General features: G+C 41.3%; 2 protein-coding genes across 2 annotated transcripts; both read right to left on the reverse strand.

Annotated features, from left to right (window-relative positions):
* Positions 1-881: 881 nt before the first annotated feature.
* Positions 882-3719, reverse strand: HOXA10 (homeobox A10). The gene is made up of 2 exons (XM_026708196.1): positions 2741-3719; positions 882-1156 (listed from the first exon to the last, which is right to left on the reverse strand). Exons 1-2 carry the CDS (start codon positions 3717-3719, stop codon positions 882-884), a joined length of 1254 nt encoding a protein of 417 aa, XP_026563981.1.
* Positions 3720-15421: 11702 nt separating this feature from the next.
* On the reverse strand, positions 15422-18161 carry HOXA11 (homeobox A11). The gene is made up of 2 exons (XM_026708207.2): positions 17357-18161; positions 15422-15654 (listed from the first exon to the last, which is right to left on the reverse strand). Exons 1-2 carry the CDS (start codon positions 18075-18077, stop codon positions 15422-15424), a joined length of 954 nt encoding a protein of 317 aa, XP_026563992.1. The 5' UTR covers positions 18078-18161.
* Positions 18162-26177: the final 8016 nt, after the last annotated feature.

Consider the following 26177-nt stretch of genomic DNA (forward strand, 5'->3'; position numbering starts at 1 on the left):
ACAGAATAGGCAAAATTGGGGTTTCCCGCCCCTTCATTCAATAAATGTTCTTTCACACATCTTTCTTTGTCTGTGCTTATCAAACATAAGGAACAAATGGTTAAGAACCATTTATCTAAAACAAAAATTACCTACAATTAGGAAATGTAATAATTTAACCATTAAGGAACATAAAACTGTTCTTATCTTTCAAGAAAGGACAGGAGCAGTTTTCCTCTTTTTTCCTCTCTCTTTCTCTTTCCCTTTTTCCAAGAAAACTTTTAAAGCTGAAATATTAAACATTTGAAAAAATAAAGGAGTAAACAAATGAATAGTTTTGGCTTCTTAATATGACTTTTTGTTTCTTTCCACAATAGCTGCTTAACATTGGCTAAACAAGAAAATAGTAGTAATAATAATAATATCAAACCCAATCCATGTTTGGGGTGGTGTGGTCAAATGTTTAAATGATTGAAAACTACACTCAACCCCAGTTTGCAACATGTGGCATAGCTTAACGGAGAGGTTGGGAATGCACCTTTCTTTTGGCTAGGTTACTTTTCTGATTGCTTTTTGTTGGTTTTTTTTTTAAGGGGTAGGTTAGGAAAGAGAATAGGCACTAGTGTTTGAGACATCCTATTTCTCAAGGGCCAGGGTCTCCAGAAGTGAGAACAGAAGAAGGGAAGTTCAGAAGGAATGCTGGGTTTGCCTTGCTATGGCTTCATCCCAACGAAATCAATCACAAAGAAGAAATGGAGAGGCTGAGAGTGGGACTGAAAGCTTCAGATCCACACAGGTGCCAATAGTTAAACCCTGACTGGATGGGGTGGGGTGAGCTAGGGTGGGGTGGGGTTCAGGATTGTATGGGCTGCTTAGAGGGTTCAAAGGTGTCCATAGGTCCATCAGGAGAAGCTGAAGTTGGCTGTGAGCTCCCGAATCCGATTCTCTCTGTTCATTTTCTTCAGCTTCATTCTGCGGTTCTGAAACCAGATTTTAACTTGTCTATCCGTGAGGTGGACACTACGGCTGATTTCTAGGCGACGCTCACGAGTCAGGTACATATTGAACAAAAACTCTTTCTCCAGCTCCAGTGTTTGGTGCTTGGTGTAAGGGCACCGCTTCTTTCTACCACTTTTCGCAGTGAGCCAGGTGGCTGCATTCTCTCCCTTCTGGCCGCCTAGTTTGGAAAAAAGAGTCAGCCAGGGACATTACCAAGGACACCAGGAAGGAGCTGGGAGAAATACTTGAGGGCTAGGTTCCTTACTGACCTTAAGTTTGTGGCAACTGTCCAATGGCCCGAGCCCTCTTTTTAAAGCCCCTTTCTAAGGACTTCCCTCCCTACCCACACCCAGAGACAAGGAGCACCTTCCTGCTTGATTTGATTCCCTCTCAAGATTGCCTGAAGCAAAAGGTGGTCAAATTTTGATGTTGACAACCAGCAAGGTATGCCTTTCCCCCCTCAAACATTTCTCTTTACAAAAAAACAAACAATCCCACCCTCTTCCTAAGTGAAAAGACAGATGATGTGAAAATATAGCCCCATGAGTACAGTGTTAAATTGCTCCACACCTTTTCCTTCTGAGACCGTTTTTTCCCCCAGCACAAATCTGTAACTCAGCGAAGTCTAGCTAAACTAGCTAATAAAATCCCATAGCTGCATATTTGGGAACTGAAGCCATTTAATTCAACAGGGCAGGCAAATCTGCATAGGATGACAAGATCAATTCCTCTTCCAGATATTTTATTTACCTGGGTTGCCAAGGGATGATTAGCCACCTGGCACATTAAAAAAAGAGGGATAGACGATTCCCTAATATCTGCAGAGTTACAGATCTTTTCTTAGGGAGGGTGAACATCTTTCCCTTCTGAACTGAGATTCAGTACAGAAGCATATTCTTGCATGTATTTGGATATGAGTAACATGGGTGCACTTATTGCCATCGCTTTTCAGAATTATGAGCAATCAGTATTAAAATGCCCGACTTTGTAAAAGTTTGGAAACATTCCTATTAGTAGGACCTCACTATTGCTATCACTTAGTGTTCCATTCCTGCACAAACTTTCTTCTTTGCAATAAAAGGCACTGGGAGAAGGATCCCAGGGCGCCCTTAAGGCTGTTCCCATTCACAGAAATGGCCCTTTGGATTTTTATCCGGGAAGGCTCCTTAAGCCTGCAGGAACACTGGCGGGGACAGTCTGCAGTCTAAACTGACCCTGCTGCCTGAGAGAATTTTAGCCCAACTAAATGCTCTGGGGGGGTCTGTAAAGGCATCCAAGATCGTAAACTAGAACTTAGGTTCTGAAGGGTTTTATTTATGGAGGCTGACTTCTTGCTTACTTTGGCGTTTTAATGAACGGTCTCTGTTATCTGTTCAGGCATTTCTGCACCACGGTGGGCCACGAAGGACAGGCTTGGGTGTGGTGTTTTTTTTTTTTGTTGCCCCCACCCCCGAATGCTCTATTGTCCACCGCCAGCGCATTAAGGGTTGCAAAATAAAAAGAGAGATATGCGTGTGTGTTTTGCCCTTTTTGTCTCTCCCTGGATAAGCCTTTTTCCCCCTGAATTTATGGCTATCTGCCGACTTGCCTGGCAGTCTGGTATCTACAGTACCTCTGCATCCTTGCACAAAATCGGTGTTGCTGCTGAGTAGTTTTGTCTAAGGTGCCTTTCCTGGGGCTGGACTGACCTGGCAAAAACTCTTTTTTGAACGGGGAAGGGTTTAAAATCCTTCCCCGACTTTGGTGGATGAGGAATCCTTACCTAGGGTTTCTTTCTCGGAGAGAGGTTTACTGCTCTCCGAGGGGGCCGGCGACAGCTCTTCTGCGGCAGAAGAAGAAGCCTGCCCTTCTTCCTCTCCTCTCTGCGAATCCCCGGCCAAAGTGCTGGGTGGGGAAGAATCCTCGCTGTCTTTCTTGCCTTGCTCGGGCAACGAGGCGGCCAGAGGAAACGGCGGAGAAGACTCGAAGCTCACTTGGGGCTGCGGGGCAAACTGGGAAGCGGCCACCATTTGCCCTGGGTGTAGCAGCGGCGGCGGCGGCGGCGGCGGCGGCTCCTGCTGTTGGTGGTGTTGGTGGGAGCTGCTATAACAGCTGCCGCTCTTGACGGTGCCATAGGCTTGAGACAAGCGGAAGTAGCCCGGGACAGGCACCCCCGCCGCCACGTTATTCACGGCGCAGATCTCTGCGCTTAGCCTCGGGAAAGGCGACAGGTCGGTGGCCGGTGCCTCTTTGCGGGCCTTGTCCGAGTCGTAGAGGCAGTAGGAGCTCTCCTCTTTAATGCTGGGAGCGAAGGAGCAGGAGGTCGCCTGTGGGCTTGTGGGCTCTTCAAGGCTGCAGGATCTCGGGGGATCTAGCCAGACCTCCATCCCTGACATGTAAGTGTGCGGAGTGGGAACCATGCTTGGCGGCGGCGGCGGGGGAGGCAGATCCTCGCTGCATTTGCTCAGGACCGGGAATAGCCCGTAGCTTTGCAACCCGTACGGCAAATCGGGCGCCTGTGGCAGGTAGACACCGCCGTTGTTCGGGTAGTAGCTGCTGCCGCCGCCGCCTCTTCCTCCTCCTCCTCCTCCTCCTCCTACTGCAACTCCGCCGCCGCCACCGCCTCCCCCTCCTTCCCCTCTGCCTGAGGCTGAGCTGATCAAAGAGTCCACCAAAAAGGCGTTTGCAGCTGGGGTCTCCGAACATGCCATTTCCTTGGAATAATTTGGCGAAGAGAGCAGAGAACCCTTCCTGGCTGACATTTCTTGTGCAAAACATGCTGAATATGATTAGAGATACCCCCACGCCACGGCGACTGAGTGCAGCCAATGGAAACCCAGCCCTCGTTCACAACCCCTCCCAGTTTGGTTTCGTAGGCGGCGAGCTGATCTCCTGCCCACGTCTGAATGGTGCGTGTGCGTGCGTGCGTGCGTGTACTTGTACTTGTGCACGGACGGTGCGTGGATGGATATGTATATCTATAGATTTGAAAATATAGTGAAGGTGTTGTGTGATGTGTGTGTGTTGTGCCCTCGCATGCATGCATGCATGCATGCATGCATGTGTGAATATATGCACAAAGCATGTCTCGGGGTATTCCACACGTAGTAGGCCACGTCTTCACGTGCCTATCTTTGCTAGTTCTCAGAGGGAGAACAGTAGGCATGGGGTTATATAACGAAAGGCGAAGTGGCGGGAGGAGGAAAACAGTAGAAAACACTGCCGGGTTTTAATGAGACTCATAATTTAACGCGTTCTGGTTCATTAGCATATGCACTAATATAAAACAGCAAAGGCATGAGCAAACTATTGCGTCCTGTATATCAACAAGCCACCTGTAAGGGAACTGTTCAGCCTCTTCTCATCCCACTCTTTGCACAACTCGTGGCTGCCTTGATGTTTCTGAAGCTCAGACAACCTCATCAACTTTTGCCAGCCTCGGGTACCTCTCGTGGCTCGCCTAGCGTTAGGCTAGGTCGGGGGTCATCTCAGACTGGCCCCTGCAAGTTGGAAACCCGACCTGAGCTTCTTATTAGCATCCAAGGCTTACTGATAGCGAGACGGCAGCCCCTCCCCCCCGCTTTTAAGATACCAGCTGCAGCAATGCGGACAATTCTCGCACCTGTGTTTTACTCTCTTTCTGTGTGAGTCCAGCACACTACATTAAGAAGTAAAAGGTGTTACTTCTCAATACCTCTGCATAGGAGAGGCGGTTCACTCCCACTTAACAAAAATACCACAGTACAAGCACCCAGTATAGAATTACCCTATCAGCAGCAAGATGAAGAGTTTAGGATATTTTTTTAAGGCGATTCGATCCGTAATTGTCCATTAAACTAGAAGTTCAAGTCACAAGCTTGTTAAACTAAAACCTTTTCATGGAAATAAAAAGAAGCAAAATCTGGTAAAACATCCCCACGCTCCTCTTTCCTAGGAATCCCCGCTCAGATTAAGGATTTTTCAAGGGTACAAACCCGGAATTATAGAAACAACGTACAATTCTTTCTAAATATCTGCATTTAGATAAGGGAGACGCCTCTCTCCCTCTCTCTCAACGTAAGACCTCTTTTCATCCAGAAATGTCCAAAGTAAAACTGCTAGATAATACAGCCAATCTATAACAGTGATGGAGGGAGTCGACAGCTAGCAGACAAGAGAGAGTGGGAGGGAGACAGACCAACAGACAAGGGAGATGAATTTTATAATGAAGAAGCACCGAGAAGACTCCATGTCCCCTGGTTTGTTTGGCTTCTTATGGTTCTGGAAGCCATGCAAACGAGGTCTGGAAGCCATGCAAACGAGGTCTGGAGCAAGAGCAACACTCAAGCACTCTTGGCACCTTTTGTGAGCCTTCCTTTTAAATGTTCTTCTCCTTGTTTAACATGAAAAGGTTGCCAGTTTGTGTTTTAGTTCTTCGTGCTCCAAGCCGGCCCAGCTGGTAGCACTAACTGATCTCCTGTTTCAGGTCCCAAGCGAGTAAGAAATATTCTTTTGAACCATTCAATATTGTGCAGTCAATCTTTAACTCGGTTCCATCCATCACGCCTTCGCTTAATACGCCCTCCAAAATGCTAGGAATGCCAAGGATATCGAGGAGGCCAGGCGAGGGGTTTCCTTCTGCCCAAGCTTTGCCCGGAGGCTTCCTTACCCTTGCCCTCTCATCTGCAGCACTTACCCTTGGCTTTCATAGGAGACACAAAGCTCCCCGAATGACTCGCCTTTCCCAACCCTGCGGACAAGAGTGGTGATCTACCAACGGCTCTCGGCTTTCTCGGAGCTGCCTACTGGGAAGCTTGTCTGGGCCACGGGAAGGAAATCGCCTTCTCCTCCTAAGAGCTTCCCCGCAGACAGGTCCCTTTGAAGTGGAAAGAAGAAGGCAGGCGAGCCGAGGAGAGTTTTTCCGAAGGCGAGTAGAAGTGGATAACCCTCCTCAGGTTCCTGGTCTGTGCAGGGGAAGCCCGGAAGGGGGTTGTTGCAACTTTCCAGGACCATAAAATCTTAATGGAAAGACACAAAATCCTCCTCCCCCAACCCTCACCGAGGCCGGTCTTCTCCACTAACTTCTTTCTCTCCCACCATTACATCCAAGAACTGCATCCCGGGCTTCAGCCTCAGATGGCTTCCGGCAGAACTGAACCATGGAAGCTATGCAGGAAGAGCAACTCAGCAAAAAAGAGAAATACTTCTCTCTCTTTTCAATTCATCCCCATACCTTGAGGGAAAATTGTTTATATTTCTCCAGCCTCTCCTTACATTTACGGGCTGTTAATGTTAAAGGAGCATTATCAACTATTTAGAGCAGTATCATTTCTTCCAAAATTAATACTATAGAGACAACTGTTTTGTTGGTTAGTGTGTGTGAAAACTAGTACTGGTGAGCGAAGCCTTGGACAGAAATACTGCAATGCGACTCAACGACTCAACCGCAATCCAGTTTTTCTCTTTCCCAAGACCTGGTTCCACTGAGAGAAGTCATAAGAAGAAATATATAAATAATCTCCTTTGATCTGAATAGCCTGTTTCTCTTCTCTTTGTCAAAGCCAACAGAAATGAGATGCAAAGGTCCAAACCCATCCCAAAAATGGTTTTCAAGTTTAACATTTAGGCTCATCTCATGGTTGTGGCTCTCATTAACTGCACACACCTACAGTAGTTGCAAAGGGAGAACTGCTGGGCGAAGACAACAGTATCAGCATCTGTCCTGTCATTTCCAAACTAAAGAAAATGAGCAAAATTCTAGAGACTTTGGAGTTTTCTGGATTATTAACCCAAGACATAATTTATCGCAGAGCGATGGTGATATTCAGCAGGCAAAAAAAGAATGAGAAAGAGAAACAGCCCAGCCGGGGAAGAGACTTAGCATCCAGATATATTAGAAGAATACATATCCCCAGAGAAAGATGGTAATTCTAGCTGCCATTGCTCCACTACAATCTGAGTCTCCTCTTGTTAGGAATACATCATTTCCCAAGATTCCGGAGATCAACCAGATCTTTGGCCCAGTTCTCAACATGTCTGCCTTTAAAGCTTCAACCATGTGAGGCTCAAGAAAAAGCAGCAAGAAGAGAAACGGGTAAGGATGGAACCCCTTTCTTTTCTCCAGGGCTGTGATACTTCACAGCATATTTTGGAATTGCATTTATGAGAGTTGTGGGGCCCTTTAATTCAAAGTACAGGGCAACCGAAACCAGACATTCATGTTGTTTTTATTATGGCATGTTTTGGGAGCCAAATGCATGTCTTTGATGGTCAACGCACTTTGGGACTGATCCGAAGCCCAGAGAGGTCAACGATAAAAGGGGATAAGGGGCACATTGACTTAGGCTTTGGATCGGGTGAGAAGTGCCTGAATTCCTCTGTGAGACTTTTGTTTTTGGGGAATCACTAACAAGGCCAAGGCAAGGCAAAGAGCAAATTGCCTCGTCAAACCCAATGGAGTAAAACTAATAATGTGCAGTTGATTCTTAACTATAAAAGATAATGGTCAATTCTGGAGCAACTAAACTACTTTGTTGTGCATTGTGTTTAGTGGCCACATTTTAAAGTCTTAACAATGAGTCTCAAACATTAACCAGGGTGTGATTGCATTTCTTGGGACCATTCTGTAAAACATTCTATTTTCATCTTGCCAAGATGTTTGTCTAGGTCTAGGAGATTAGGGTAGTTTGTGTGTAAACAACTGAAAACAAACAGACAGTTCCACAACTGACTGGAGCTAAAGGATTTGGACCAGTGAAACTACAAGCTCACATTTCAACCCCCTTGCTGGAGTCATCAATGAATTGAAGGGATCTGAAATCTGTAAAGGCCAATGGATGCCACCCATACTGACTTCAGGCACCCAACCTTTAAAGAAATGAAGAAGACTATAATGATCAGCCTAATGGAATTGTTAGGCATTTTTCTGAAATTAGACTAAAAACAACCTAAAAAGCAACAATGCCAAACGTAGGTGGATATTTCATTTCCTTCCTTTTCCATTTTTCAGAAGAAGGAGATGTTACTCACTTATTTTTTCCAAGACTCGTGAAAAAAATCACGGAAAGCAGCATTGTATGCTAGTTAAATTGGGCTTTATATTTATGCAATGGGCAAATTGAGATTTCAGGACTCAGTTTAGAGGAAGTGAGTTAGAGAAAAGAAGAAGAAAAACTCTGGAATCTGAAGCCACCTGCTTCCAAATTTATGGTCTCTGCCTATATTTCATAAATCATAAATAGAATTAATATGAGCAGTGCATCTTCTTTGCTGTTAAAAGTATCAAGTTGTCAAAAAGATAACCACTACCAAGTCAGTTTTCCCTCTGGATGAACTCTCAAAAAGGCTGTTCCCCATTATGTGGCTGTTGTTGTTATTGTGTTGTTGAATGAATCTCTGGGCAAGAAAGGTGAAAGTAACTCTAAGTAATTTTCATGTTCTTTTTGAAAATCCATCACACAAGAAAGAGTGGCTAAATATTTTTTAGATAAACTAAAAGCAGGAATGATATTAATTTCCTTTAAAATATGGTTTGTATTTGCACATGTAGATTTTTTTTTTTGCTGGAATGCTTGTCTGTTTGAAATCCTACCTTCTGGTAATTATCTGGCTTCCATTGATATCAATGGGATTTATTTGTGATAAAAATTCTCTCTTGCAATCAAAGCCAAGCCACATATGTGGATCTGTAAATTGGTTAGCTGAGTTCAGTAGCATACCCTGCCTTATTAAGGCAATGTCCTTTTTAAAGCATACATTTATCCATGGAAAAATAAGGCTGAAATCAACACAATCCTTCCTAAATCCACACATTTTGGAACAGGGGTGCAATGTCCACGATCTTTTTACATTTCAGTGTGGTGTAAATTCAAAGGAAGGTCTTTCTGAGATCTACACCAGAACCCCTGGATTGTAAAAAAAAAATGATTCATGGTTGTAATTTTATACATGATAACAGGAATTAGGTAGGAATGCCTTTTTATGAATTCAATGGGATTTCTGAACAAATAAATATCTCCAGGTAATTATTTTCACAAATCCTCTATTACTTGTAGCCTGCATGTAATTCATTTTTAATAAAAGTCATTAGCATTTCAACTCACAAATGACTTTTGGAAGGGTATTGATTTCTGTATTTGTGTGATATTAATGGGTCATTCTTTCAAAAAGATAGGCAATGCCAGGTGGGTTATAACTAAAATGATGAATCCATTTTATAGGTTTTTTCCCCCACTCCACAAATGAAATTTGAGGTAAAGAAGCATAACAATTCCTAAATAAAATCAGGATGCCTGTATTTCTAAAATGATGTTCTTGTCAATACATTTTTCAACACTGGATGCTGGTTTGCTTCACTGGATATTTAGTGAGCTGATTGAATAAGGAAACAAAATATGAATTCAATATTGACAAGTGGATGGAGAGAAACTATGCTTTATGTGAGTCTGTGCCCTATATACTATATAGCAGATCCATTGAAGTCCAGAGAATGAGACTCTGGATAAGTGTGTCTGTGTGTTCAACTTCTATGGGTGCCCCTTTTCAACAAATAACTCTCGGCAATGAACATTATATTTAATTTATAAAATCAAATAAAAATATGTATACAGAACCTAAGAAAAATCATGATGATAAATGTTAACATAACTAAAAATGGGACTCTTAACATATTTGGGATCTTTTTATTGACTTGACTCTTAATTTAAGAATAACTATAGTCTCTGGAATCAACATCTTATAAATGATTATTTGTTTATATTTCTTACAAAGCTGTCTCAGTTTATATAGAGAGAAGAGTGTATACTATTTTGTTAGAAAAACCCAAATAAAAAGAAAACTCTAAAAAAAATTACGGAAGTTGTTAAATGATTTTTTTTTTAATGGCAATTTTAGGGACATTGTAACAGTCCCCTTGATTTATATATTTGTTCAAGTTAAATGGAAAAAGAATCTGCCAGCATATATGTATTTTTTAATATTTTCTTTCTTGTTTGACAAGGCCAGATATTATTACAATGCTGTGAAATATAATAGAAGAGAACATCTTCATTCTGTGGATCATACAAAAAGAAGATAGCCTTTCAATCATAAAAAATAGAAGTAGAAATCTCTTTTAGAGCAATATCCAAAGGTTACAGCATATGTAGAAGTTTTTGGATGGGAAGATAAAAGTTTCAAAGAGCCATCTTATCCTTAAATTATTTTGGCACCATTTTTCAAATGAAAATTTCTTACTTCAAGACAGGGGTATGCAAGGGAATGTTATTTACTAACTAGATGAGAAATTAAGGAATTGGGTGAAAGTTTTTGCCTAGGAATTCTCCCAATATTTCTCTGTTACTTGGTTTCCATGCAATATTAGTGACAAAAGGATTGTTACACTATTCATCCTTTGCAGTTTCAACTTTATTTCAGAAATTTGGTTTCAAAGATTATGATTGAAAACACAACATTTATTACACCATATGATTAGAAGTAAAGAATGTAAAAATCAGAGGAAGATTTCTGACAGAAAATGGGGATCTGTTCTTTCTGTCTGTTAATTCAGGTAGCTACATCACAAGATCAGCCAAATGTTTTGCCTTCACAAACCAAGAACAATCACCCTAATTTAGCCTACCTGTAACATTGCATAGATGTGTACATCAGTTTCCTGCGCATACCTAGCTCTTCCTAAGTTCATTACCTGGAAGTTTCAGAAATCAAGAGAAACTTCTTTCTTCTTTGGGATCTTCCAAGGTAAATAATGGATCCTCAAACTCTACTGAACTAAATGGGAAGTACAGCATAAGTCTTAACTCATATCCTGTCAGTTCAGGGAGCCTAGGGTTTTATAAATATAACAATAGCTTCCTTTTCAGAGTTCGATTTTCTAATGACAAAATAATATTAACATCACTAAGCTCTTAGTGCGTTTAAGCATGATTAAGATATGAGGCCATTAATTTTTTTTCCACATAATTTACATCTTTGACTATGGCTATACCGACTACAAATCAATAAATATAAACCGATATAGCTGTTTTAAATTAAGTCTTTACTCAAAACCTGATTCAATATCAAATGGGGAGGAGAGTTAAGTGAAAAGGACCCTTTCTTAACTTGCCATTATATCAATTACCAGCTTTTTCTAGTGGAGGGGAATAACTTTGTCCCTCTAAGAAAAAGATACATAGTTTAAGTTATTGATGTTAACTCTGCACACAGGAGCCCTGTCAAGTTAAAATTAGTAAACTATGAACAAAATGCAACAATGCCACCAGAAGAACTGCCATTTTCATGGCTACTGATCTAGACGGCAACTTTTTTCCTTACAAGCCTCAAGATTCATCGTATCCATGGATTCATTTTTTAAAAATAAATTTGCTTTATCATATGCCTTTTAACTTCTTCATGCCCTAGAACCACAAAATCTTTGCAATATTTTCTGTAGTTGTTGCTTTCAAAGATTCAACATTTAAACTTCAAAAGATTCCAATTCACGATTTAATCATCGTCAATTTTCAAAAAGTTAGAACAACTTTAAGATTTATTTCCCTCACAAAAGTGTTAGGTGTTAACCAAATTGCTTCAAAAAGACACGTGTTGTATCTTGACAATTATTTCATTCTTTCTTAATTTCCCAATTTCAGCCCCAGAGAAATACTCACCTTTGGTGTATTCTAAATCTGAAGAAGCAACTTTCTGAAGTAACTTCTGGCCAACTTTTTAATTCATGTTGAAGAAGTGAGCCGTCAGATTCACATTTTCTTTGTAAATATGATCATGGAAAAGTGAAATAATATAATGTACAGTTCCCTGGATGTTTGGAGAACAAAGGCCAGAATATTCCTCCCCCTTCTCTCCCTGTGCGGCTTTGACATTGATCTGAACAACGCCCTCTTGTGGCTGTCAGCAGAACAAATTAGCCAGCCAGTTTGGAAACAGTCTTCTTCATAACATCAAAGCAAGGCAGACAAGTTCACCTTCCGTATTTTAGATATTTCTAAAATCTTGCTTAGCACAATGCTTTCTCACTCATTATTTAAATTGAAATATCATGTGATTTTTAAATGACTACTTGCCCTAGAAATATACAAAGGATTTGTTTCTCCTCTGTTTTCTTCTGCTTCTACTTCTCCTTTTCCTTCTCTTTATATTTATTCTTCACCTTTTTCTCCTTCCTTCTTTCCTCTTCCTCCTCCTCTTCTTCCTTCATTCCCTAACACAAACTCCATGATTCCTATCCCTTGAATAACCAGTTAATTTTTAACTGGCAAAGGAAGTTGCTGGCGGGATGTTTATGGCCACCCCACCATTCTCTGCTTGTCTGCTTGCCTCTCTCCATCTATCTTTCTATCTCTGCCTTTTAAGAGGTGCATTCCTTTGTAGCATGTTAGCAAAATAAACAAGCAACCCTCTCCCCATCTTGATGCATTTCCTTTGACCAGACACTGTCTGGCTGGGTGGGGGTCACCAGCAAAAGTCCAGAGCCCATCACCTCAAGTTTATGGGTGATGTCCAAAGCAATACAGAAGTTCAAAGCCAATAAACCTAGAGGGGTAAAATATGTACTTTTCTAATTATGAATGGCAAGAAGAAAGGAGGAAATAAGGTTGAGTCCCTTTTTGCCCAAAGGCACTGGATGGGGTTTCAAAGAGGTGAGCACTTAACACCGTATAAGTAGCCTATGCCTTATGTTGCTTTTTGGTAGCTCACAAGAGGAACATCCTTTAGAGACAATTCTTTTCCATGCCTCTCATACAGTACTGGCACATAACCCAATTTCCATCAGCAGAGTTTCGCTTTTGAATTCTGCCTGAGGCCCCCATCAACTTTCAATTCTGAGTTCAAGTGTATGGTGCCTGGAACAAACAAGAACAAAAGACCCTACACAGATTTAACAGATAATCAGAGTTGGGAGGGACCTTATAGGTCATCTAGTCCACCCCCCACCCACCCCCGCACAAGCAGGAGACCTTACACTATTTCTGACAAATGGCAGTCCAATCTCTTCTTGAAGGTCTCAAGTGATAGCGCTCCCACGACTTCCAAGGGCAAAGCTGTTTCATTGGTTGATTGTTCTCACTGTCAGAAAGTTTCTCCTTATTTCCAGGTTAAATCTCTCCTTGTTCAGTTTCCATCCATTATTCCTTGTCTGGCCTTCAAGTGCTTTAGAAAACACACACACACACACACACACACACACACACACACTTGAGCTCTTGCAATGTGTTTTACATCTATGAACAAAAGCACCAAGTCTATAGCCTGCAATTATTTCAAGGCTGATTCCCCCTACCTCCGCCCCTTTCTCTGCAAACCATTCAAACCTGGCCTGGTACCAGCAGCAGTCTGCCCACGCATTCATAAATACCAGACCTGATCTCCTGGCTTCTCAGAATTCAGTACAACCAATAGGTGAGTGGGATTTCCACTAAAGCAATTAACTCAAAACTCATGTTTCAGATTTCCAGTCTGGGTCAAAGAAGATCCATGAATGCATCATAAATCTTACAAAAAAACAAAAAACCTTGTAAATTTCTCACATGTTTATTTCTAATGTGCAGGATTCCACTGTACTCATGCAAGAAAAAGCTTTCCCATATTCAAAGAAAACGGTATATACATACAAACAAAATACAGGCTCCCCGCTCCAAACAGTGATAGAATCTAAAAGTATTGCAATTCATTAACCACAAAAGAAACTTTATCCATTCTGGAAGCAGTGTAAAAACAGCCTTAGTATACAGGTTAAACAAGAAAAGAAACATCTGACACCTTCCAAGTGAAACAACCCACTTAAAATATTAGGAAAATGGCCGCAAAACCATTTTAAATCATACAAGTCTTATAAAACACCATTATGGTATGAAACATACATTCAGATATTCTCAACAGTAAGTGACCTTTACAATAAAACACATATCCTTTGTAAACTGATATAGAACTTTAAATAGCTTTCTTTCTGTTAAAACCATGTCTTTTTCTCTCTCACACCCTCTTTGGTACTATATATGTATGTATGTGTGCTTAAAAACTTTATATATATATATAAAGTTTTCGCGGGTACTTACATGTATGGTATCCAGCTTTGTTCGGGTATTTTCCACGTCATTATAGTTGTGCTTTTAAAGTTGTAGCAATGTTTGGCAGAATCTCATCTGCCATCATCAGGCTTTAAGTTTGTCTGTGAGTCAGACTTTTACAGTTCTGACTCACAGACGAACTCAACTACAGAAGCCTGATGATGGCAGATGAGATTCTGCCAAAAGTTGCTACAACTTTAAAAGCACAACTATAATGACGTGGGAAAATACCCGAACAAAGCTGAATACCATGTGTATATATATATATATATAATTTGCATGTAAGTGTGTATGTCTATGTATGTGCATATATACACATACACACACACACTCCAAAAACTCTTAATTTTTAATTTTTGCTGCTTAACAGCAAAGTAGGACATATGAGGCTAACTATAAGATATGATAACAAATTCCTTTTATTTACATTGTTTGCCTTCTAGTGGGCCTTCTTATGAAACACTAGTGGTTTTCATTCTTTGATTTCAGTGCATTACACATAATCTAGATTTCAATTAAACATGATATTTAATATTTGCCAAACTGTACTTTTCCAGATATATTTATTGAAAAAAGTTTCTGAGACAGAAACCAAAAACTTCTCTGCCTCATTTTAAACTTTTACTTTCTCATTTTAGAACTATCGTTGTAGTCTTTTGTCTATTCTCCTCCCACATAGGTTTAAGAAAGTTTTTATTCATTTTTAGTATTTAACTATGGGCATAATGATTTGTTTCTGATATTGTTATTCATTAAAATTGTATTTCACAAGCCTATCCATGTTGTCTTCTCAGTGATTGTTTCCTTACCATATATGGCAAATTATTACCTGAAGTCCTTTGAAAGGAAATTGTCTCTGTCTGAGGCAGAGTGTAATTGTGGGGAGAAATAATAATTTGTCATTCAAGACGACAAATAGATTGGTCAGGGATTGCCTAAGTAAAAGGACATTTCCTTTTGAAGTTGTCCTCCAGCATGTATGATGCCCTGAGGAGTCTTCCCATGGACCTTCCATGGGAGGCAACATAGTTTTCCCATGGACCTTCCAATTAAGGTAACATAGTTTTAAATCCACAACCTGAAGCCAGGAATTTGCTCCCAGCTTTTCACATTTGCTCACCCCAATTGGAAGAAGTTGTAGGGATACAATGGCTTTTGCAAAGGGTGGCCCAAGAGTTAAATGGATTCCACTTGATGTGTAAAGATGAAGGAAAACAGTACAAAAGAAAACCCAGCCACAAAAACAAAACAAAACCCAATTGATCAATGTCGGATTGGGCAGGAAAAAAAAATCTTAGTTTTTCAGAGTCCTTGGAGCCTCTGCACACCTCCTCCTTACTGGTAACTCTTTGGCTTGACCTTATCAAGGGTGACATCTGAATTTAATCTCATACAGAAAAACACTACAGGTTTTAGGCTTAAAGTATTGGATTAGCTGAGTAATACTGCAGTCGGTCCCTATTAATTTTTTTCTCTTTCATTCTTCTGTTTTGGAACCATATTTTTACTTGACGGTCGGTCAAGTTGAGCAATCGTGAGAGCTGAAGACGTTTCTCTTTGTTTATATAGACACTGAAGAAGAATTCCCTTTCTAATTCTCTAATCTGGTATTTGGTGTATGGACATCTCTTTTTACGGATGCGTTGTCCACCTGTGGAACAAAACATAAAGGCAGAAGCCATTAAGTCTGGAATCAGATGTGGCTGGAGGGAGGACTGCTGCTTAATATTGAATCAAGACCATCCATATGTTTCTCTTCTAAGAAACTCTTGGCTCATAATTACTAAGTCTCATAATAGTGATGATCTCTCCTACTCAGCAGCTGTGTATATTAATTTTACCTTATCTCAGGGAAATAGCTTCCAGGGGCTGCCTTGATCCAAAAAGACCTTTCTTTGAAGCCCTGCTTCAAACAATAGTGCTACAATCTCTGCTCTGAACATGTTTGCTCAAGACAGGAGCTTTTGTGGTCTTGAGAATGGTCAATATCTCTGCATGTATTGCCCAACTGATCCTGAGCAGTATTTTCTACCAAGAAAGGTTTTACGTAGGAAGGGTTCAACTGTTGCTTGTTACCCCAGTGTACCCCTCTTTTCTACAAAGCTTAGCAATTAAAAGAAACAGCTTTCTGGGCTGGCTCTAACTTTAGTCATTCCCCTGAAATCCATGAAACTTCCAGAATTCATTAACTTCTGGATCCTTTGATTAAAACCTTAATGTTTATCTCTGCATTTACTTCACTTGTCAATATAGTATATCATCATGATTTAAACCTGAAATACTTTCTATGTTTGCATTTCCCTTTTTCTTTTATAAAGACCTTTTCACTGTGTCAGATAACTACCTAGTTCACTGATTCTTACCAGGGGAACGTCCTGTTTTATACTTTCAAAATCTCTGTCCTGTCAAAAATTCAGCTGCAGTCGATACAAACTGTCTTAAGCCACTATAGTTCTTCTTGAACAGGGCTTTGTATTTGCTTTTATCATATTAACTTGGATTAAATATAAATATTCAGGTCTTTTTTCACTTAAATAAGGACTTGTCAAGTTTTCTTTCGCTGCTGAGAATTAGAAAGGTTTTTCCACCCTCAGTGCTTGAAGGAAGTCTTCAAAGGCAGAAAAATGCACATTAAAAAAATCAGGCTGCAACAGCTTGAAGAACAGTTGTGAGAAACCAATTGTTGGACACAAGGCAACATTTAACTCAAACAGTTTAGGAGAAACTGATTCTTTTAGACAAAAGAACTAGTTTTAACTAAAGTTGTTGCCCTTAACAGATAGCTGTTGTTGCAGGTCCTCCCCTTCATTTGTTAGACCCTGTTCTTCTGCAATCTATAAAATCTGAGATGGCTTTGAATCCAAGTATCTCACTAAGCTTTTAAGGTTAACACACGACTTTTATAATATGTGTGTAAGTGTTTGTGTGTATTAATCACAGGATTACATGGCTATCAAAGGGCTCTGAAATCTCCTTTTGAACAAATTTTACAGGCGAAAAACGTGCATTATATTTTGGGGAGTTTGAACAAGGAGCTCTCCCTCCTCTCTCTATTTAGTCCTTTGTTTAATGATTTAGGGAAAAATCACCACCTGAGGGGGGGGGGGATAGTTTGAGTTTGGGTTTTTTTTTTTTTTAAAGGCATCCATTGGCGGACGAGCATTTCACGGCCAATTTCAGTCCTCGCCACGTGATCTCGCCTTTTACAACAAAGTTTTGTTGGGGGAAATCTAACGGCCCTTCATAAACCTTCTCTGCTTATAAAACAGCATATAAAAATTTAATAGCGGCGAGGCGCTAAGATTTCCAAGCCCCGTTCATAAAAAGCGCTAGGGCGCTGCCTTTATACGTACTGGAGCTGCTGGATTTCTCTTCGTTGTTGCCGGAAGACGAAGCGGGACTGCTGCTGCTCTCGGCCCTTCTCCGCCTCTCCTTCTCCCCCGCCGCCTCCCGGTCGCAGGCCGCCTCCGAACTCGACACCGCAGCTGCAGCAACTCCCGAGGCAGCGGGGGCTCCTGCGGGCGGCATCTTCTCCCCGGCGGCGCCCTTCTCGCCCGCGTAGTCCGAGTGGTTCTCCGCCGGGCCGTAGGCGGTCTCGAAAAACTGGTCGAAAGCCTGGGGCAGCACCCCGTTCCTGCCCACCGTGCTATAGAAACTGGACGAGGCCGCAGCCGCGGCGGAGACTGCGGAGGTGGCCGGGTGGTGGTAGGCGCCGCCGGTCGCGGTCTTCCCGAACATTTCTCCCCGACTGGCGGCAGCAGCAGCAGCAGCGGCCACGGCGGCGGCGGGTGGGAGGCAATCCCGGTGCCTGAGCTCGTCGGCGGAGTAGCAGTGAGGGAGGCTGTTGCGGGGGTGCCACTTACTGGCGGGCTCCAGGGCATAGTCCCGGAAGGTCACTTCTCGCACGGGTGGCACCTGGGACAGGTTGGACGGATAGGAGTAGGGCACTGGGCGAGAAGTCGGGCTCTGGGGCAGGAAGGAAGGGAGGCCGGAGAAGTCAGGGCTGGAAACGTAGTAAGTACAACTGGGCAAATACATATTCGAGGAGCAGGGTACTCGCTCGTCCAAATCCATAACGTGGGCTGGCTACCTCGGATTCTCCGCATTAGCCGAGTTTAACATGACGCTCTAATGCAGCTGTCTCTTGGAAGCTGAGCCGTGAAGTAAGAAATTGGGAGACGTAAAGCTGACGTGGAAAGCTTTCCCCTTCCTTAGCAGGGAGGCGCTGCTCACGTGACCAAATGTTAAAATTGACAAGCTATGAGTACTCTTCCTCTCCCCCCTCCCCCCCTTTCTCCTTCCCCTCCTTGGGAGCCATCTCGAGAGAAGCAACAGATCGTCCCCTCAGGTCTCCACGCCTAAAATTTAGAACAAACAACGAAACACAAAGATTTAAATGCAGCTTATACCTATCTGACTTTGGAACGAGAACTTCCAAAAGAAGGAAAAAAAGGAGGGGAAGGCGTGCTTACTGTTTTTTTCCCCCATTAGATACACCCCCCTCCCCCGGTCCCATTAAGCTATCTGGACCCCATTCTGATGGAAGGAGGTTTCGAAGCAGCAGGATTGTGCATCTAGCCCCTTCTTTTTCCTCTTGCGTCTGAAGAAATGTCTTCTCTCTCTCTCTCTCTCTCCACATCACAGGCAGGTCTACCTTATGGGCTGCGCCGCTCCGCAACCTCTTGGGGTCTTCCTGAAAGGTCCCCCGATTAGATAATCCTCCAGACCGCCAGGCTTTTGAGAAAGCTCCGGCCGGCCTGAGTGCGCCAGGGTCAAGTCTGCGCAGGGGTTTTCTTGGTAGACGCGGATGACGTGCTGCTACTCCAGTTTACTTCCGAAGGAGCATTAGTGTCTTCCTTCTCCTGGGTACCTATTCACCTCAGCTAACCTGGGTATTTTCACCCGGCCTTTGTTTAGGACGCTGCATTTGTACATGAAGTGCCTTTAACCAGATTCTTTCTTCTCTCTCTGCCATTCATCCTTCTTCATTATCTTTCCCCTTATTTCCTACAGCAAGAGACAGCAAGTGACCAGGAAAAGGGTCTAATCTCAGAGAAACAGCTGCCAGGTTGAACGACCCCTTCTATACGAACCTGGAAGCTGTGACTTTGAAATGAGCACTAGGTTTTGCCAACTGATTGAGTGAAAGTGGCATTGCAGAGACTTAGGGGATAGTGTCCTCCCCAGCACCCTTCATGGGAGGGGCGGTGAAGGCCCTCAGAAGTGGTGCCCAAAACGAGTTGCTTCTCAAGCTCAAAATTAACAATAAAAAGAGCATCCTTATATTTATTCAGGGCCAAAAGAGACACGCGCAGAGAGAGAAATATTGCTATACAACACTCTTCTCTCAGGAAGCAAACATCATACTTCTGGCAGCTGAGTAATTCTGACGAAAAAGAAAATAAACTTTCTTTGGCTATAACTAATTAGAAACTCATTGAGCGTGTGTATCTGTGCTTTTGTGTTTCTGTATCTGTCTCTGTATCTGATAATATCTAGGGTGAAAAATTAATCTATCGCTGCCATGCAGACAACTGATTCTAAAATTACCAAATAAAATAGGCAGATTTCCTAGTGGCTGCTTGACCCATTCTCTGAATATTAGAGAAAAGAAAAAAGTGGAATTCTTGGGAGGGGAAATAATGCTTCTCAATTCTTGTCTCCCCACCCCCTTGGAAAATAAACCTGAATTTAAAAAGCCACACATTCTGGGTGCTTTGGATTTAATTGTTGGGACCAATTTGTTTATTTATTACATAATTAAGTCTAACTGGCTCAATAATATTGGGTTCTGACAGAAAAAATACATTGACTATGTGTTTTCTTTACCTTTAAGTGTACCAAGTTGTAAATATCAATATTATCTAGTAAGTACCTTGTAGTGAACATACTAATTTATTAGCATAAATGTTTATATGCTCCCTCTCTTTTCTTCTACTGTCCCTTTTCTTTTCTTTTTTACAAGGGTAAACCATCGCAAATCAACAGTTTTGGACATATCCCTTTAATGAACTCTTTATTTTGGATCGCTGGAATAACTTTTATGTGCCTTTAACATTTGTAAACTGAACTTGAAATTATTAATTAATCTCCGTCTTTGTCACATTTGCCAAAAGAGTCGATGGAAATAGGAGATAAGGGTGTCATCAAAGAACCGGTTACAGCTTGCTCAGGGTCTATGTGGGACTATAAAATGGTTTTATTTCTCCTTTCTTTCTTTCTCTCTCTCTCTCTCCCTCCCTCCCCCCCTCTGTGTGTGTGTGTGTCTTGGGGGGGTGTTACAGAAATATGCAACAGGGACGCTTGCCAAGTTGATTTCAACAGCAGCTTTCTTGCTTTTCCATAGTTTTTTTTTCCCCTTCTTCCGAACCAAGCAAAATACCTGCCTCTGAGTTCGGGCTCCAACCTTTCCCATTCTAGATATTAAAAGTGCATTTCTCCTCCTTTTCTGAAGGGTCTCCCCCCCCCAATTCCAGCGATAACAAAGGCGCCACCGTTGCACAGAGTCGCCCCGCCTCTATTGCTCTATACTAGCAAACAGCTTCCTTGCCCTTGCAGGAGACCAGCATTTCAGGCGCTCTTGGAAACCGGCGCGTCTAGGAAGGGGCGAAAAACAGCTCTCAACTGACCTGGGCTTTTATAGCACTTTTGGCAGTCAACTTCAGCTTGTCTCCAGCAGACGCGACTGAAAGCTGACCGAAAGCACCGCCTTCCCTGAAGCTCTCAAGAAACAGTGTCCTTTAGGGTAAAGGGGGCAACAGACCTGGAAGGCGAGCTCTATCATATCTAGGCAGTAATGGGAAGGGCTCCTTTGGGCAGCCAAGGACCGGCTGTGTATTATTCCTTTCAGACAAAAGAGAACCGAAGACTCTCTCCGTCTTTGGGAGGCAATAAGGCAGAGAGGCGCAGGGGAGGGTGGGATTGAGAGAGATGGAATGGAGAAAGTGGTTGCGGTAACCTGCAGCTCCAGTCTCTGGTTCAGCTTGTTTCTTCTGGGTTTACGCGCAACTAGTGGGACGCTTGGAGATTTGGGGAAGTTGCATCCGAACGCAAGGCATAAAAAGCCCGCCCCCTCCCTCCCCCGCTGAGCTTCCATATGGGGTTTTCTTGAAAGGGGTGCCATTCTGCAGACTTCTTCGCTCCCTTCGTTGCCAGGGGAAAAGTAGCGAAGGAACGCCCAGACTCTTTCCAATAGTCCGCCAGCACCCCTCAATCTGCTCCCAAGGATTTTCTCTCTTCTATTCCCCCTCCCATTCTTTGCCCTTCTCCACAATATACGCAAGTTTATGAGGCCTCCCCTTCGGAAATATTCCCGAATTTTCATATATCTGGAAGCAGAGAATGAATGAGAAGAGCAAAGGAAGGAGTAGAGAGCAGCGTCCCAATTTACTTCTCTGGAAACCAGGTCAATAAAGAGAGGCAACCCCGTTTAGAAAGAAAATTAACCCAGGTTCTGTGTCTAAGCTGAGGGGTGTGGGGTGTCTGAGAAAAACGCTCTCGGGTTTTGAATAAAGATGCAGTAAATAGCAGTAGGGAGTTTAGGAGATCAGGAACGGTGGTCACCCACACCCAAACTAAGTATTGCTGGAGAAGTGTAGAATTTATTTGACACTGAAAGAATATTAAAGGAAACTAATTAAAATATATTTTTTGCTCTATAATCTCCGATATAAATTATTATTTTTATATGTCTAGCTATTTTCTTAATTAGAAGAGGCTTTAAAATTAGGTTTATGTCAGGCGTCTAAACATGTCAGAGCATTCCATAGAAAACATCTCCTTTTGAAGATAGCTATGTTTGCAGCATGTATGAAAATGAGTTTGTTGCAACAGGTCTTTTATCTGCCATTATTTCCACCTCATGCTTTTTGCCTTTTGTTAATTTAGAGATTTGAATACATGTATACATTTCACACAGTTGGCTTAATGTCTAGGGGAGTTGCAATTTATTAAGTCTCTAAATTTCTAAAAGTGCGACTTTTAAACAAAGGTTTAAACAGAAAGAGAAAAGTGTCATAATCATTTGAGTATTAAACCTACCTCACATTTCTTTAAACGTTCATGTTCCTCATCCCCTCTTTCAAATAAAACCCGATCTTATCATTGAAATATAGTTTAAATCATCAAGCATTTTTAAAATGTAGTATTTCCATTTTGTCATTTTTTCATGGTTTTTTTTTCTCAGATCTTTTCATATAGTATTGTTTACAAACTTGTTGTTTTAAAATGAGATATAAACTCCTCAAATATTTTCCTAAATAAGGATCTATTGAGATATTAGATGGCTTGACTCTTCAAATGTGTTCTGACCGTGGACAGCAAAATGATTCTGCATCTGAATACATGTTTAATATGGTTGCATGTTTTATTTTTCCCTGCAACAAAAGTATGTAATCAAAATAATTTTTGGAATAAGATGCTTAGTGTGATCCTAATGAAGCTAAGTATTAATGCTGCTAAAATTAATATAATTGAAAGACATTTTAATATTCTTAATAGCCACTAGTTTTCTCTGAATCCTCTAAAGGCTAACTTTCTTGGAAATATGTTTTATTTCTTCCCACTTGTTGCTGGTCATTGCTTCTATACCACCTAGAAAATCATTTGGAGAAGCCATACATGTCTAATCAGGAATAAGTCCTATTGAGTTCAATAGTAGTTTATTTCAAATTAGCACAAGCACGCATAACACTGAAGTTTAGATGGAATAGTTGGTTCTGCACATTAATTTTTATTTACAAAACCCTCCAAATTTGAGAGGTTTATCCCTACAAATATGAAAGACGGTTCCCATCGCCCACCCACTGTTTTTTTCCTCTCCTACCACAGTCCCAATGAAAACATGGATCATATACTCAAATGCCAATTCCCAACTACTGATGCAGGATGCATTTAGTTGCAGGCAAACTTTATTCTTTCTTTCACCAGGCTCGGACAACAGTAATCTTTGTTTTGACTCTACTTCATTTTTTACTTCACCCCTCAAGTTTGACAGACTTGTGCAAGTACATTCTTTACTTACTTAAATTTAAAATTAAATATTCTAAACCTGAAGATAATTTTAATTACTAGAAATAAAGCGAATTGTAAGTCTTTAATACAAAAGTCCATGTCAGTTCTTTCTTCCCCCTTTCCTAACTTTTTCATTAATAAAATTCAAGGTGTGTGGGGGGGGTACCGTAATTTTCACTTGAGGTTGCTCAATAGAAACCCTTCCTGATCTCTCTCCTTCAGGATCCAATTCAGTTCTAGGACTTTCTTTGACAAAGAGAAATCTTTTGGCACTTCATTGTTATATAGAATCTTTCCCACAGTCAAGTCACAGTCAAAGTTAACCAGCACCAACTGAATGTAATGAGTAACTGAGTGTTAATACATACAATAGAACTTCTAATCTTCCCCGGCTACAATACTATGTATCAAACCATGTTTAGCTTTTTCAGAAGATGATATCTCAGTTTCTGCCTTGGGAATGTGCTACATTGAAACAATAAAATCCAGAGTGGCCTCCAAGTTAACTTTAAAGAACCATTTTACTGAGACATTTCTAAATAAAAATCCAGGAATGGATTCTGCATCGAGTGGGGTCCGCCCCCGCCCCTCAAAATTAAAGACTATAACTTTTCCGTCTGATGAGTGGGGGAAAAAGCTGTTCCAAGTTTCTGAACAACCGAAACTATCAATGGACAACATTCCAAGCCTGATGTATTTAGATGTATTGACACAAGGTGATGCTTTGAACTTGACCCCAGGTTTGTTAATCAAGGAAATTCATAAAAGTAAAACTCTTTCCTTCAACGATCACATCTTCAACAAAATATAGAAAGAATGCCTTTTTTCTCCTTCCTTTCAATAGCCTTAGCAATGAAATTCCTATTTAATATCTAAAGAAAACCAGAACAATTCATTCTACTTATTGCAGCTACAATTGATTTTGCAATTTTTATTTAGAACCAACTCCCTATACAATCCATACAAAATAATACAGATGCTTGCTTAAACAGTTGCAGAAGTGGATTTTGAGTTATAACAATATTTTCCATTATATTTTATTACATTTTATTTTTCTGTAGTGCCAAGGAATCTTACAAGAGTTTACTTTCTTCAGTTCCACAAATTATTCTAAAAATAATTAGAATACCCCACTATGCTCCAAAAAACCCCAAAACCCACACACAGATATCTTGCATCCAGTTTCTCAGTAGTCCAGTAGTCTACATGTCAGAATACATCTAGATATCCATATTATACACTTCAATGATACTTTTCCCAATTAGACTAAACCACAAGCCACAACATTGTACCAAAAAGGTTTAAAACAACTGTATTCCTATTGGGTCATTCAATCTTATGAACATTCCCTGATTTCCCTGAAATTCACCGTAAGAATTTAATGTACTAATATCAAAACTGTGTTTCATGTTGGATAATAAGATTACTAATTAGACAAAGACGAGTCTGGTGCTTGCTGCTTGTTTATATTAATTAGGTTAAGAAGATAAGAAAAGTACATTTTTTCCCATCTCCCTAAAGCAGTCTGCTATGGTTGATATGATCTGCAAATATTTTACTTTCAGCATAAACTTCCTTTCTTCCTCCAGCCCTATTGTGGGCAGAAGTGAAAATGATATATTACCCTTTTTATGTTATTTGCATCAATGATTAGTATCATCATTATTATTTGCAGAATAGACAAATAGATAAATAAGGTCAGATGGTAAGAAATAATAGGTTTTACGGCTGGTATGATGCCAAATTATATCAGAGTTGTATTTCACAGTGCCCTCATCAGAAACAGGAGAAGCAAAGCAAGATGAGATCCATGCAATGGAGCCATTTGGCCGAGTGGGAATGCTGGCAAAGCCCCCTTCATGCACTTCTGATCTCGTGTCAGCCCGGGGTAATTTCCACCACAAATAATTACTGAAGTCATGCTGCTATATGAATAGCCTTAGAGTTGAACTGAAAAGCCGTATAGTTTCAATTAGAGGGAGCATTCGGACAGATCAGATTATAATCTACTCTGGAATACATTGGTTTATTTAAAAAGAAGTCCTAGGTGGATCTGATGCTACACTGGAAGACCATACACCCAATCCCCATTTTTGGCCTTTTAAAGGGTGAGCATCCTCTAATGGTGCATTAGTCTAATTCACCACTGAAATCAGAAGTACCTGAGAAATAACCAGAAGGATAAAACCAAGTGGAGTGGTTGCATTGGTTTTTTTTTACTCTGTTACAGTCCATCTTCTTCCTGCCTGCCTTGATTTAGAAGTACTTGGTTTTTTTTTCATATAAATTACATTTAGCCAAACCAAAGCCAAATTTAACTCTTTGCAGCACAGCAACGCAACTAGTTTCTGAAACCGTGCTTGGCTGCTATTAGAAACACTTTAAAACTGCAAGGCCCTGTGGGATATCCCACGAATTCCAAAGAAAATAAAGGATGATGATTAAAAGGAAAAATGATTGGGGTGGAAGTGTGGCAAGTTGTTTTGTTTTTAAACCGAATGCTGCTTCAAGATAAAGGATATGAGCAGCTGCAGGAAATGAGCGAGGGCTCTTCTCCTTTGGAAAAGCTTCCTTTCCCTCGAGTCCACAGAAAAGAGGTTGGCCTATAAAGGAGATGAAGTAAGTGCTGTTCCAAGGCCAAGTAGAAAATATTGCATGCATCATTAATTTCTACCCGCTACGATACTCCCCCTTCCACCGCTTAAATGCATTTTTGTTTATAAGCCAAACTTGGAAAATTAACGTGGCTTTTCCCAATCTATTCTTATAAGGCTATTCCATGCAAAATGGGTAGGTTTTTTTCTCGGGCAGGGTGGAAGTAGGGGGTTTGGAGAGGGTTATTGTTGGAGAGGAATGCATCATCATCATCACCATCATCATCATCATCATCATCATCATCATCATCAGGCCTGCTTCAACCCACCCTCCCAAACATATTTTCGAGATGCTTTACCAACCTGTGTGTGTCTTACAGGAGGAGGAGGTGGCAAGGCTGTGAGAAAACCACAACGAACGGTAGGATAAGACCGAGGCGCAGAAAACTCTACCAAAGACAGTTTAAACGGCACCCCTGCGGCCTGGGATCGGTTGTTGTGCCGCAGAGGACACGACGCATCTGAACCGTCTTAGCCGAGCAACATTTATTCACACTCAGTGGCTGGA

Source organism: Pseudonaja textilis, chromosome Z (assembly GCF_049901715.1).
Source record: "Pseudonaja textilis isolate UNSWEBS1 chromosome Z, rPseTex1.2, whole genome shotgun sequence".
Classification (NCBI taxonomy): Eukaryota; Metazoa; Chordata; class Lepidosauria; order Squamata; family Elapidae; genus Pseudonaja; species Pseudonaja textilis.

Excerpts from the sequence above, each read along its gene's own strand:
- HOXA10 (XM_026708196.1), bottom strand. The coding sequence starts at position 3,719 with ATGTCAGCCAGGAAGGGTTCTCTGCTCTCTTCGCCAAATTATTCCAAG. Across the intron at positions 1,157-2,740 it reads CTCCGAGAAAGAAACCCTAG|GCGGCCAGAAGGGAGAGAAT; the intron begins GTAAGGATTCCT and ends TTTCCAAACTAG.
- HOXA11 (XM_026708207.2), bottom strand. The coding sequence starts at position 18,077 with ATGGATTTGGACGAGCGAGTACCCTGCTCCTCGAATATGTATTTGCCC. Across the intron at positions 15,655-17,356 it reads AGAGAAATCCAGCAGCTCCA|GTGGACAACGCATCCGTAAA; the intron begins GTACGTATAAAG and ends TTTGTTCCACAG.